The sequence below is a fragment of the Pteropus vampyrus genome, unplaced genomic scaffold, assembly GCF_000151845.1.
Source record: "Pteropus vampyrus isolate Shadow unplaced genomic scaffold, Pvam_2.0 Scaffold197, whole genome shotgun sequence".
NCBI lineage: Eukaryota > Metazoa > Chordata > Mammalia > Chiroptera > Pteropodidae > Pteropus > Pteropus vampyrus.
The window spans coordinates 2,194,266-2,206,709 of NW_011888978.1; the positions used below are offsets into that span (position 1 = coordinate 2,194,266).

Genomic DNA, 12,444 nt, shown 5'->3' on the forward strand with positions numbered 1-12,444 from the left:
CAGACAATGAGAAGCCAGGCTGTCCTCTGGAGGACCCATGGGCGGGGCCCTTTAAAAGTCCAGACCCTACCACACCAGGGGAAAGCCTTGTCCCACTTGGAGGGATGTGCTCTCTCCCTCTGGTGGGTCTCTGGGGATGCGGGGACTCCCTGCCCTGGCCAGGAAGAATAGGGGACCAAAGGGGTGTCCCAGGAGCAAGGCACGAGAGGAGCCCTGCCATGGGAGTGTCCACGGGGACTTGCTTCTCCAGGAACACGGCCTCGGAACAGGGCCCGACTTGGGCTGGCTGGGCCCACACACCCTCCCAGGCTCTCCAGGCTGGGCCTGACAGTCAGGTGGGAGAGGGTGGCCGGTCCCCACATCCACAGGTCCCTGTTCCTGAGCAGGGGCCTGATGCGTCCAGTGTGGGAGACAGGCATGAGAATCAGTCACACAGTGGTCTCTGACTGAGTGTCTTGACATCACTGTGGACAAGGTTCATACAGAACAGGGCAGGGCGGCGACAGCCCTGCCAGCACAGGACCCCTGCAGGTTCCCACAGCACCTGGGTTGGCTCAGCAGGCAAGTGGCAGTGTCTAGGCTGGGCAAATACGTGCATGCAGGCCAGAGAACTGTATGGAACTCAGGGTCTGGGCCAGGATGAGGCTGGGATGGGAGAATGAGGGGACTGGATCCCTGAGTGTCTCTGAGGACAGGACATGGGGACTGAGAAAGGAGGAGGATGCCAGGCTGACCCTGGGCCTTAGGCCTGACCAGCCACATGTCAGCTCTTTCAGTGGTCACAGCGGGCCCAGCACGAGCCCCTCAGTCTGGGCTCAGGAAGGCATAACCAGGAGGTCTCGCTCTTCTAGCCGCCTCCAGTCCAGCACGCCCAGGCCCCTTGCCCATTTTATCCTCTCCTGTGGTGAGCACTACTCCAAGGCCGGTTGTCTCCCACCAGAAAAGAGCCTCCATCCTGACCCCTGGACTGCCCCTGGCTCTAGCGCTGGCTGGGCACTTGGTGGGCATGGCTGCTGAATGCTGACTGTGGGGTGCCCAGGGCTGGTGAGGGGGTGGGCTCTGCTGGCCGGCTGTCTGGCAGGAGGAGAAAGGCCGATTAGGTCACCTGCCCAGGATGGTCATGGCCTCGCCCTCGTCGCTGCAGCTCAGCAGCTGCTCCATGTTGGCATCCAGGATGGCCAAGGCCACCTGCAGGACCACCTTGATGCCCTCGTAGAAGAAGCAATCAACAATGACCACAGAGCTCTCAAAGGGCATGACACTGAGGAAGAGGGTGAGGAACCAGGAGAGTGAGATGCTGGTGGCCACCCCCAGCTCCTGCATCTTCTCGGAGAGCTGGGGCAGGAAGTCTCTCGTGAGTTCTTCGAAGATGCCTTGGTCCACGAGGGCCCCTAGGAGAGCGTGAAGGGGTGCACGGTGGGCCCTCGTGTGGGCCCCGGCCCTGGCCAGCCCCGTGCACGGTGGGGGTGGGCGGGGTCGAGGGGTGGGCAGGTGGAGAAAAAACAGTAAAGAAGAAACCCTCTAAGTTTTCTTTCTACAGCTTCCAAACCATTGTGTGAAAAGAATGGTTTCTTCCACCACACTGTATTTTTTGGGGGGGAAACGTGAATATCTCCATAGAAGTGTCAGAAGTAACAGTGGCCTTGGTGGCTTCCATGTGTCCTGCCTTGAAGCTTGTGAACAGGTAAAATTCTAAAGGATTCCAAGAGTGGAGACCCCAAAAAACAAACACACCTTGGAAGCACACCTTGTAAGAACAGACATAATTATACATGTAAAGAAATACATTAGCAAGTGCACCTCCGCAGACCTGCTCAGGTTTCCCCACTGAGAGGTCATGAGAGGTAGGGCTGGGTAACAGGTATGTGGTGTACAACATGCTCTAGTTATGAGGCTGGGAATTTTCTAAAACAAAAATGTTTAAGAAGAGTTGGATGAATGAGAACTTAGGCCCCAAGCTGACTTTTAAACACCACCAAATGTGTGACATCTCCTCTCCCTGCCACCCACTCTTAGGGAATCCGTGGGCACTTTGGTGAGAGGACCGAGGCTGCACGTGGCTCTCCACATGGCAGCTGTGTGATGGTCTCTCAGCTTCCTGATCCATTTGGTGGGGACCGGGGATCTGCAGCCTGCAGCACAGCTGTGAGGCCTCTGAGGGCTCACATATGGGACCTGCGGGGCACTTACCCACCACCCTGTTATTGTAGTAATCGGGCAGCATGCGCTCACAGAGGGCCACCAGCAGCCAAAAGGCCTCCTCCTCACTGCCATAGAGCAGGAGCACCGAGGTGACGATGTTCATGGCCTGCAGGCACAGAGATGGTGAGGGAAGACTCTGGAGCCTGACACTAAGGAAAACCGTCTCTTCCACCCAGCTCCGTGCAATTCACCAAAAAATTATTTGTAGAAAATCAGTCCGACAGAAATGGTCAGCCAAGTCCCTTAACTCTTTTCCTGTTTTGGAAAAAAAGTGCAGCTTGCTGCCAGTGTTAATTTAACATCACGTGTAGGAATCCTACATTTTCTAGGATTTGACATTTTCAGCGATCAAGAATTACTATATTTTGCAAATGGAAATACCACTACTAAAAACAGAATGTTATAAATAAAATTATGTTTTCAAAGGCTATTGATAAACTAGATTGATGTGAAAATAATAATAAAAGCGAGATATTTTGTGGTAAACTTTGGGGGTAAGGTTAGGACTGCTGTGAGTTATCTTGGGGTGAATGCTGCAGCCGCAAAAGCTGCTGGAGAGTGGTCTCGGGGCAAATGGGAAATGGGTTAAGTTGGGCCAGCGGGTACTTGTAAAATTGAGAAGGTGGACATGAGCATGTGGCACTCCTTCTGGCATCAGAGGTGTGACATGGTATAGGTGGATATGTGAGCAAGCTGTGTGCTAGGGCCACATGGCTGCAGGGAGGCTATGGCAAGACTGGGACCAAGCTCAATGCTTCAGTGGTGACAGATTATCTTAAAAATGATTTAAAGTCAGCATACTGGCTTTCAGATGTCATGTCAAACACTGGCCCTACATATAGTGATTTTTGGGGAGTTGGCTTGTTTTTCTGAAATCCAGAGTCATCTAGGGATAACAAAGCTACCTGACTTGGCCAGGAAAATGCCCACTCTATTTACAATCAGATGCCACCAGAAATGCAAATCAAAACCGCAATGAGATAATACCTCACACCATTAGCTTGACTACTATCAAAAACACAGAAAATAACAAGTGTTGGTGAGGATGTGGAAAAATTGGAAGCCATGTGCGTTGCTGATGGGGATGTAAAGTATAACAGTCACTGTGGAAATGCTATGGCAATTCCTCAAAAAAATCAAATATACAATTGCTATACGATCAGCACTTCCACTTCTGAGTTAAGCACAAAAGAACTGAAAGTAGGGACTGGAACAGATATTGTGCACCCAGGTTCACAGCAGCATATTCACAACAGCCAAAAGGTGGAAGCAACCTGAGTGTCCATCTGTGGGTGAATGGATACACAAAATGTGGTCTATACACACCGTCGAATACTCAGCTTTAAAAAGGAAGGAAATTCTGACACATACTACAACATGATTGAACCTTGAGAACATATGCTAATGAAATAAGCCAATTACAAAAAAAAAACCAACCAAATACTGTGAGATTTCACTTACATGAGGTTCCTAGAGTGGTCAAGTTCAGAGAGATAGACAGATGGTTTCCAGGGATGACTAGAGGAGTTACTGCTCAATGGGGACAGTATCAGTTTTACAAGATGAAGAGTTCTAGAGATGGATGGTGGTGATGGCTGCACAAGGATATACTTAATGCCACTGAACTGTACACTCAAAAATGGTGAAGATGCTAAATTTCATGTTATGTGTATTTTAACACACACACAAAATAATCAAATGCCTCTACGACCCAGACTAGAAGCACACAGAAGACAACTTGATATAAAGAATAGGAATGAAGTGAGCAATTAATATTGTTTTTAATTACATCTTTTTCTGTGGTTAGGTTTTTCCAGGAGGAACAGGGCACAGTCGAAGGTGTGTGAGGCCATTACTGAGGCCCAGGGCCATGGGGAACTGTTCCTGTGAGCCTCTGGTGAGCAATGCTGTCTCTGCACCCCTGCTAAGCCCCCTTACCTGGCAGTAGCCAATGGTGGGGTTTCGGAAAGCATAGGCGGTCAGCACCCGCCGGAGGGCAGCGATCCCCAGCTCGTTCTGGAAGGCAGGATGCTCGGGCATAGAGCGGTGGAGGTCTCGCTCAATCTCTTCCGTGGCCAGGCTGTACTTCCCTGTGGACTTCTCCACCAACTCAGCATAGTAGCCAGGGTGAGTCACCATCTCATTCCAGGCCCCTGTGGAGACACAGCTGGCAGCTTGTCTCTCTCCTCCTCCCCTCCTGAGACTTTGGGGGAAATGACAGGGCAGGGTGGAGGCATCAATGTACCACAGAGGAGAAGTGGAACTTTGGGAGCAGTTATGAAGTATGAGGCAAAGGTTCCTTTGTGACTGCTCCTTGGAGGGGTCACCCCACCCAAGTTCAATGGCCAACTTGTCCTCTCCTGAACCCGTCTGGGTGGCCAAGGGTGTGAAAGTTGTCAGAGCCTGTCCCAAGAAAGGAGGCCTCGGGGAAGGTGGGCGGTGGGGGGGGGCGGATTGCTCACCTTCCACTGTGGGTGGAAAGGCGCCATACCTATGACAGTCCCCCCCTTGGTGACAGTGCCACCCTTGGTGTCCGGCCCCAAGGACGCCCCTCCTGGCGTGGGTCAGCATGAGCCCCTCACAGCGCAGAGCCCCATTTCCGCCCTGTGAAGGGCTGGCAGTTCCAGCCTGGCCAACTCAGGAGGCCGTGGGCCACAGGGCGGAGGTGAGAAACTCACCAGAGAACAGGAGCCACAGCTCGCCGCGGAGGCCCTCGGGGATGCCCTTCAACACCAGCTCCCGGGTCTTGGCCGTGCGGTACATGCATACACCGCGCCCGTACTCAAAGAAGTGGATGTGCCATGACTCTTCCTTCATCTTCTCCTTGGCCTGGGGGAGCAAAGGGGGCCTGTGGGTGCGACCCGGGTGTCAGGACCCCTCTCTCCTCCTCCTCCACCTAGCGTACTGAACGGCCATCTCAGATCTCCAAGGGCTCACAGGAAAAGTGCCACCAACCCCAGTTGGCTGAGCACAGCACCACCCTCAGGAGGCAGGCCCATAGGCAAAGAGCCACAGACTAGTTCTGGCAAGGTGATGGAGCCCATGCTCTGCGCTTACCCCCTTGGCCCCCAGGTCCTCCACGGGCGTGTTTCTCTGGAAGAGTCTGAGCAGGCCCTGGGAAGCAGTGGGTGCCTCCTGCGGAAGGGTGCTCTGGCGGCCACCACACAGTGAAGATGGGTTGGAGGGCTGCTCTGATGCCTCCTGAGAAGCTGGCGAAGACTAGAAAGTACAACATGGGACAGAGAACACTGAAACTGTGGGCCTCCCACGTGCACTCAGTCACTGCCTGAGGGGGTGGTGGGTGGGCAGCACCTGGTCTGGCGAGCTCGGTGAGCAGGAGGCCTCGCTGGCCAGCTGGACACCCACGCTGTCCTCCATCACCAAGCCCACCCATGCTGGCTGGTGTCTCACAGGGACGGGTTCTGGGGCCCATCCCATCAGGCCTTCTCAGTGAGGTCAGGACCAGGAGAGAAGAAACCCCAAGAAGCCGGCTCATGTGTCCCCAAAGGGCTTGGCTGCAGCACTGCTGCTCCCACACTTCCCTGCTTTAGCCTCTGGGGTGTGGACCAGGTTGACCCTGTAGGGACAGCTGCTGGTAGCGTCTGCCCTGATTGTCCCTGCGCCCCTGGCCACCTGACCACCACGGTTGGCTCAGGTTGGGACTGTAGGGAAAGGGCACCGGGGACCCCATGAGCCCAGACACAGAGCTACTCAGGGAAAGGGGAGTGGAGCCCAGGCGACATCGAAGATCACCCAGCACAGGCCCCCATCTGACAGCAGGCCATGCCCTTTTCAGTACATGCGCTGCCAAAGCGAGCACATGCCACACCCTTTGCAGACTGACAGGGTCCTAACTGTGCCAGTTCCTCTTGTGGTGCCGAGTGAGGGAAGGTGTTCTCCTGCTCAGGCCCTCTGGGGGCGTTCCGCTTGCTGGCCCGCGTGCCTCCTGCCATCTACAGACCAGCTTTCAACGGTTTGCTGGGCTTCCCACCAGGCTGCCAGGGCTTTGGGGGTGAAGATAAAAACACAGACCTAGAAGTGGGCGTGAGGAGGGGTCGCCAGTGGTACCATCACTGCAGTGGGCTGCCCCTCACAGAGTCTAACCTGCATTGGGGGGCGTGCCTCCCCCTGCATGAGTCTGGTAATCTGCCTTCCCACTGCACAGATAACTGAGGGCAAGAGAAAGGGACCCTGTGGTGGCTCTGGAAGCATATTGGAGGCAACAAGGGACTGGCCGAAGGAAAGGGGGCATCAGGGACAAAGGTCTGCAAGGAAGCCCTGACTTTCAGTGTTCTTCCCTAGCTTTCTGGAACCCCTGCCAGCAGGGCAAGCAGGTGTGTTTGTAGCCTGATCCCATCTCCTCAGGGAAGCCCTGGTATCTGAGTCCCTTCAGGCACTGTGTGTGGGTGATGCCTGACACCTGCCCCTGTTCGCCAGACTGTATTCTGCCTGCAGGCACCTGACTTCCAGGTGAGCTTACCACCATGGGCAAGGGGCCTGTGGCTTGTCCGCTGGCCTGGGGGTTGGGTGGTCCAGAGACAGTGCCCACTCTGAGTCTCCCCTTGGCATCCTCCGGAGTGCCAGGGGCAGCAATACCACTGCTCCCCAGTGGACATTGGTCACTGGCTGCCCGGAATCCACTTCCCCTTCTGCCAGCAGCAGCTCTCCATTGTCATGTGGGGATACATCTCTCTCCACTCTCGGCCCCATGCTTTGTGGGTTCTGCTGAGGCCTAAGGTGATGGCCCCGAGATAACTGGCATTTCCCACCCCCAACCTCAGGGGACCCAGGGACTCAGGTGTCACCCAGTGACCACCAAGGAAATGTAGCGGTGACTTTACAGGAAACTTCAGGATGAGCAAAGGAGGATGCAGGGGACTCCACCATCCTGGTACCACACATGGCCCGGGGATGACATTCTGCTGGCCAGAAGCCATGTCCAGTGGACAGTGGCTGGCTCTGATGACAGGTGGCTACTACATGGACTTCTCGGCTTTGTGGGCCAGTAAGCTCCCTCTGTGAGCTCCAGCCTGGGCTGATTTCTGCCCTTGAGCCCTCCTGTCGGTTCTGATCCTGCCCACCCAGCCTACATGAGAATTCTTTCTGTGACTGTAATTGCTTCACCGGGAATGCCTGTTAGATCCATAAAACTCTACTCTTTCAAATACATACAGCACATTGTATGTCCATTTTACCTCAGGAGAGTGGTTTTTAATAAAAAAAAAAAAAAAAGGGGGAATAAAAGAGAACTCTGCTAAGTTCACAACCACAGTCCACTCTTTGGGCCCTGGGTGGTGCTTTTAAATGGATTTTGGGTCCACTGTAATACTTTTGCATGACAAACTGCTAGAATCCAGGGGGCCAGACCCCAGTCTAAACCGAGAGCATGCTGATGCAGGGTACGCTTTCTGCCCGAGGTGCCCCAAAGGGACCAGGATGCAAACAAACTTGCAGGCCACAGAGCACTGCAGAGAATCAAACATCTCAGTGCCAGAAAAGGAGACCGACAAGGGTGCAATCTCAGCAATCACTGTCCCGCGTGCCACACGGGTGTTCCAGCGCGATGGTGAGCTCCCAACTGAGCCACCTATGAGTTCTGCACCTTCCCAGGCCGGAATCTCTCCCCTCCGTGTAACCATCTCACACGTTCTTCATGCTGCTCAGGCAAAAACCGCAGTGTCTTCTTTCTTTCTCTTATACCCCACATCTAATCCTTCAGTTACTCTGAGACTTCTCTTCAGAATATATCCTATATATTCACACTGAACAATCCAAAAAGGAAATTAAGAAAACAATTCCATTAACAACAGCACAGAAAAGAATAAAATATTTATGTATAAAGTGAACCAAGGAGGTGAAAGACTTGTATGTTGAAAAGTAACAAATGTTGATGAAAGAAATTAAAGAAGACATAACTAAGTGGAAAGACATTCCTTGTTCATGAATTGAAACACTTAAAATTGTTAAGACATCAGTACTACACAAAGTGATCTACAGATTCAGTGCAATCCTTAGCAAAATCCCAATGACTTTTTTGCAAAAATCCAAAAATCCATCTAAAATAATAGCGAAAACTCAAGGGACTCCAAATATTCAAAATTATGTTGGAAAAAGAACAGAGTTGGAGATCTCAGACTTCCTGATTTAAAAATTTACTGTAAAGCTAAAATAATGTGGTGCTGGCATAAAGATAGACATATAGACCAGTGGAATAGAACTGAGAGCCCAGAAACAAACCCTTGATTACACGGTCAAATAATTTTCGATAAGGCTGCCAATACCACTCAATGGGGAATGAATAGTTTTAACAAAAATGGTGTTGGGAAAACTGGATATTCATGCAAAATGATGAAGTTGAACCCTTACCTCACACCATACACCAAAGTTAACTCAAAATGAAGCAAACACCTAAATGGAAAATCTAAAATTGATAAAACTCTTTGAACAAAACATAGAGGAAAAGCTTCATGACACCGAATTGGCAATCATTTCTTGGATGTGACATCAAAAGCACAATAAAAGAAAAATAGATAAACTGAACTACATAAAAATTAAAAATGTATGTGCATCAAAGGATAGAATGATCAGAATAAGGCAACCCATGAAATGGGAGAAAATATCTGAAAATCATTTATCTGCTAAAAGGTTAATATCCAGAATATATAAAGAACTTCTAAAACTAGATGATAAAATCAAACAACCCTATTAAAAAATTTAGGCAAAGGACATGAATAGACATTTCTCTAAAGAAGATATACGAATGGCCAATAAGCACATAAAAAAGATGCTAACATCACTCACTAGTCATTAGGAAAATGTAAATCAAAACTATAATGAGATACTGCTTCACACCCATTAGGATGGCCACTATCCAAAAAACAGAAAATAATAAGTGTTGGCGAGGATATGGCGATTTCAGAATTCTTGTGCACTGTTGGTAGAAATATAAAATGGTACATTAACAGTATGGAAGTTCCTCAAAAAACTAAAAATAAAATTACCATATGACCCAGCAACTCTACTTTTGGGTATATACCCAAAAGAACTGAAAGCAGGGTCTCAAAGAGATATTTGTGTACCCATGTTCATAACAGCATTATTCACAAGACCCCAAAGGATGAAGCAACCCGTGTCCATCAAAAGATAAATAGATAAATAAAATGTAGCATATACAAAACAGAATATTATGCTGAGTTAAATAAGCCAGTCACAAAAGGATAAATACTATATGAAGGACATAGAGCAGTCAGGTTCACAGAGACAAAGTAGAATGTGGTTACCAGGGCTGGGGGTGGGAACGAAGAGTTAGTGTTTAATGGGTATAGAACTTAAGGTTTCCATGATGAATAAAGTTCTGTGGATGGATGGTGGTGATGGTACCACAGTGTGAATGTATTTCATGCCATTGAAATATACAAGTAAAAATGATTAAGATGGTAAGTTTTATGTGTCCTTTTACCACAATTCTCATTCATTCACTCTCTCTCTCTCTCTCTGTCTCACAAATGGTGTTGGAAAAATTGGATAGCTACACGCAAAATGAGGAGGTTGGACCCTTATATATATCCTGAATTTGACCACTTCTCACTAACTTCACTGCTACCACCCTCAACCAAGGCTGTCACCTTGTGTGATTACTGTCACAGCCTTCCAACTTGTCTCTGCTTCTAGTCTTGCCACTCTCTAGTCCAGCACTGTCCAAGAGGAATACAATGAGAGCCACGTATGTAATTTTCTAGTAGCCACATTAAAAAACATGGAAGAAATTGGTGAGATTAATTTTAATAATATATTTTATTTAATCCAGTAGAGCCAAAATATTACCATTTCAACATGGAATCAATATAAAAAATTATCAAGACATTGTACATTCTTTTTCACACTATATTTTCAACCTCTGGAGTGCAGTTTGTGCTTGTAGCACATTTCAATTGGGACAAACTGCATTTCACTGCTAAAAGCCATGTGCAGCTACTAGATTGGTCAGCTGTATCACTAATCCATCCTTAACATTGCGGCCAGAGTAAAGTCTATTGAAACATAAACAGGTCATGTCCCTCCTCTCATCAGAACTCCCCAACAGCTTCCGTTCTTGCTCAGAGTCAAAGCTGAAGTGCTTACCAGGGTCTCCTGTTTCTCCTCTAATCTCACTCTTTTAGCAGCCTGTGCCCAGCTCAATCCTGCCTCCGGGCCTTTGTGCCTACTATTCCCTCTGCCTCCAACACCTTCTACCTAGACATTTCATGTCTTCTTCCCTTACTTCTTTCAGGTTCCTGATCCAATGTCACTTGATCAGAGCCCCCGCTCTCTCCTGGCGCTCTCGATCCTTTATCACGCTTTATTTTTATTCATGGCCCCCATCACCACCTAACACACTGGGTGTTTATTTGCTTACTATCTCTCTCACTAGAATGCAAGCTCTAGGAGGACACGAATTTTGTCTACTCTGTTTGCTGCTCTTTGCCTAGGGTAGCAGCTGGCACCTATCGGGGATGCAATAGAAATGTGCTGGATGAATGAATGCTGCGTGTTCAGAAGGGGCCACAGGTCCATACTTACTCTGACTGTTGGGCCCTGTCATGGATGGTGCTGGGCCTCGTGAGGGCAGCTCAAAATTCATGTCCCTTTTCACCCAATCCAATCTTACTCTTTCTTCAAATCTCAGATTGAGCCCAACATCTTCTAAGACGGTGGTCCCTAACCTTTTTGGCACAAGGGACTGGTGCTCCTATGAGAATCTAATGCCTGATCATCTGAGGTGGAACTGAAGCAGTGATGCTAGTGCTAGGGAGTGGCTGTAATTATAGATGAAGTTTCGCTCACTCACTGGCAGCTCACCTCCTGCTGTGCAGCCTGGTACCTAACAGGTCAAGGACTGGTACTGGTTCTTGGACCAGGCGTCAGGGACCTCTGCTCTAAGAAATCTTTTTTAATGTCTCTAACGAATACTGATTCTGCTGGGCTCTAATGAATACTGATTCTGCTAGGCCCCCTCCCATCTATTCCTTACCTCCTTAATAACTTACTGAGCATTGATTACAGAGGTAGAAAACTTAAAGGCCTTCAGGTGAGGCTCTGGGGAACTGGAGGGCATGTGCCACCACCCAGCTCCAAAGCCACCCAGTGGGAATGTGGGCCCTGAAATGCCAGGGCTGCTGATTTTTATATGGACTCTTCTAAGCATAAAGTATTTTCACAAATTCAGAATAACCAGCAGCACACACATCTTGTCACACTAGGAAGCAAGGAAGTGATCAAACACAGCCAGGGTCATGTGAAACGGACACAGGTACCAACCTGAATAAGCTCCCTCTGGTCACAGAGGGATTGAGGGCAATAACTGTCATGAGTTGAAACACATCAAGTTGCTTAAAACTGCAAGTTCATAATTATACTAAAAAATAAACATAACGAATTGGTCACATTTGGAGGATACCAGACAACCAACTCATCATTTTAACAATTGGTGAAAAAAAGGAAAGAATAAAACATTTATTTTTCCCTTTCCTATGTCAACTGTGCCTCAGGGTGACAAAATAATTGGTGAGGGGAAGTTTCTCTATGGGAGTATTCCAGCTAATGAACAAAGGAATGACAGAATAAGGGGGCCACCATCTTCTAATCCCCAATAAGTGACTGGATCTAGGCAACGCTCACCAATGATGGGTGACAGCACCCGACAAGATGACCAGGTGTCGTATGTATACCTCTTGGTAGAAGACACATTATCTCAATCCTGCCTACAAGTAGACCTGTCCCCTAAAACACAAACAATTGAACCTGGATCTCACCACTCAATCACCAACTTATAGGAAATAGGGGAATGCAGCCACAAAAACCAAAATTTTAGAAATTCTACAGCACAAATGACCCGATTCCATCAACGAAATACCGCAAGAAAGCAAAGGGCAGGAAGGGAGGGAGGGAGGTAGAGGGGGAGAGGTAGAGAGAAAGCATGAGAGAGCAAGAAGGACAGAGAGGGAGGGAGAGAGGGGTAGAGGGGGAGAGGCACAAGTGAATGCAAAATCTATAGAGAAAAAAGAGTGATATGTAACCAATATGTACCATAATTTCCATGATTAAAGTGTAAAAAGTGCATCTGCACTTGGAGAAATGTGAATATAAGTACTTGACATTCAGGAATTCTTGTTTGTTTTGTTGGTGTAATGATGAGATTGTGGTGAAATCCTTAAAAGGGGATCTTTCCCTGCAGGGATCTTAAGACTGAGTGACAGGAGGAAG

The 12,444-nt window shown here is 48.9% G+C and overlaps 1 protein-coding gene across 1 annotated transcript in view; it reads right to left on the reverse strand.

Annotated features, from left to right (window-relative positions):
• The window catches only part of TBC1D9B (TBC1 domain family member 9B), a 42,606-nt gene that overhangs the window by 9,133 nt on the left and 21,029 nt on the right, over positions 1–12,444 (reverse strand). Inside the window, exons 10-14 of the mRNA XM_023537740.1 lie at positions 5,260–5,421; positions 4,881–5,031; positions 4,141–4,355; positions 2,191–2,308; positions 1,106–1,391 (exon numbers count right to left, since the gene is read on the reverse strand). Coding sequence (XP_023393508.1) covers positions 1,106–1,391; positions 2,191–2,308; positions 4,141–4,355; positions 4,881–5,031; positions 5,260–5,421 — 932 coding nt within the window. The remainder of the gene's footprint in view (positions 1–1,105; positions 1,392–2,190; positions 2,309–4,140; positions 4,356–4,880; positions 5,032–5,259; positions 5,422–12,444) is intronic.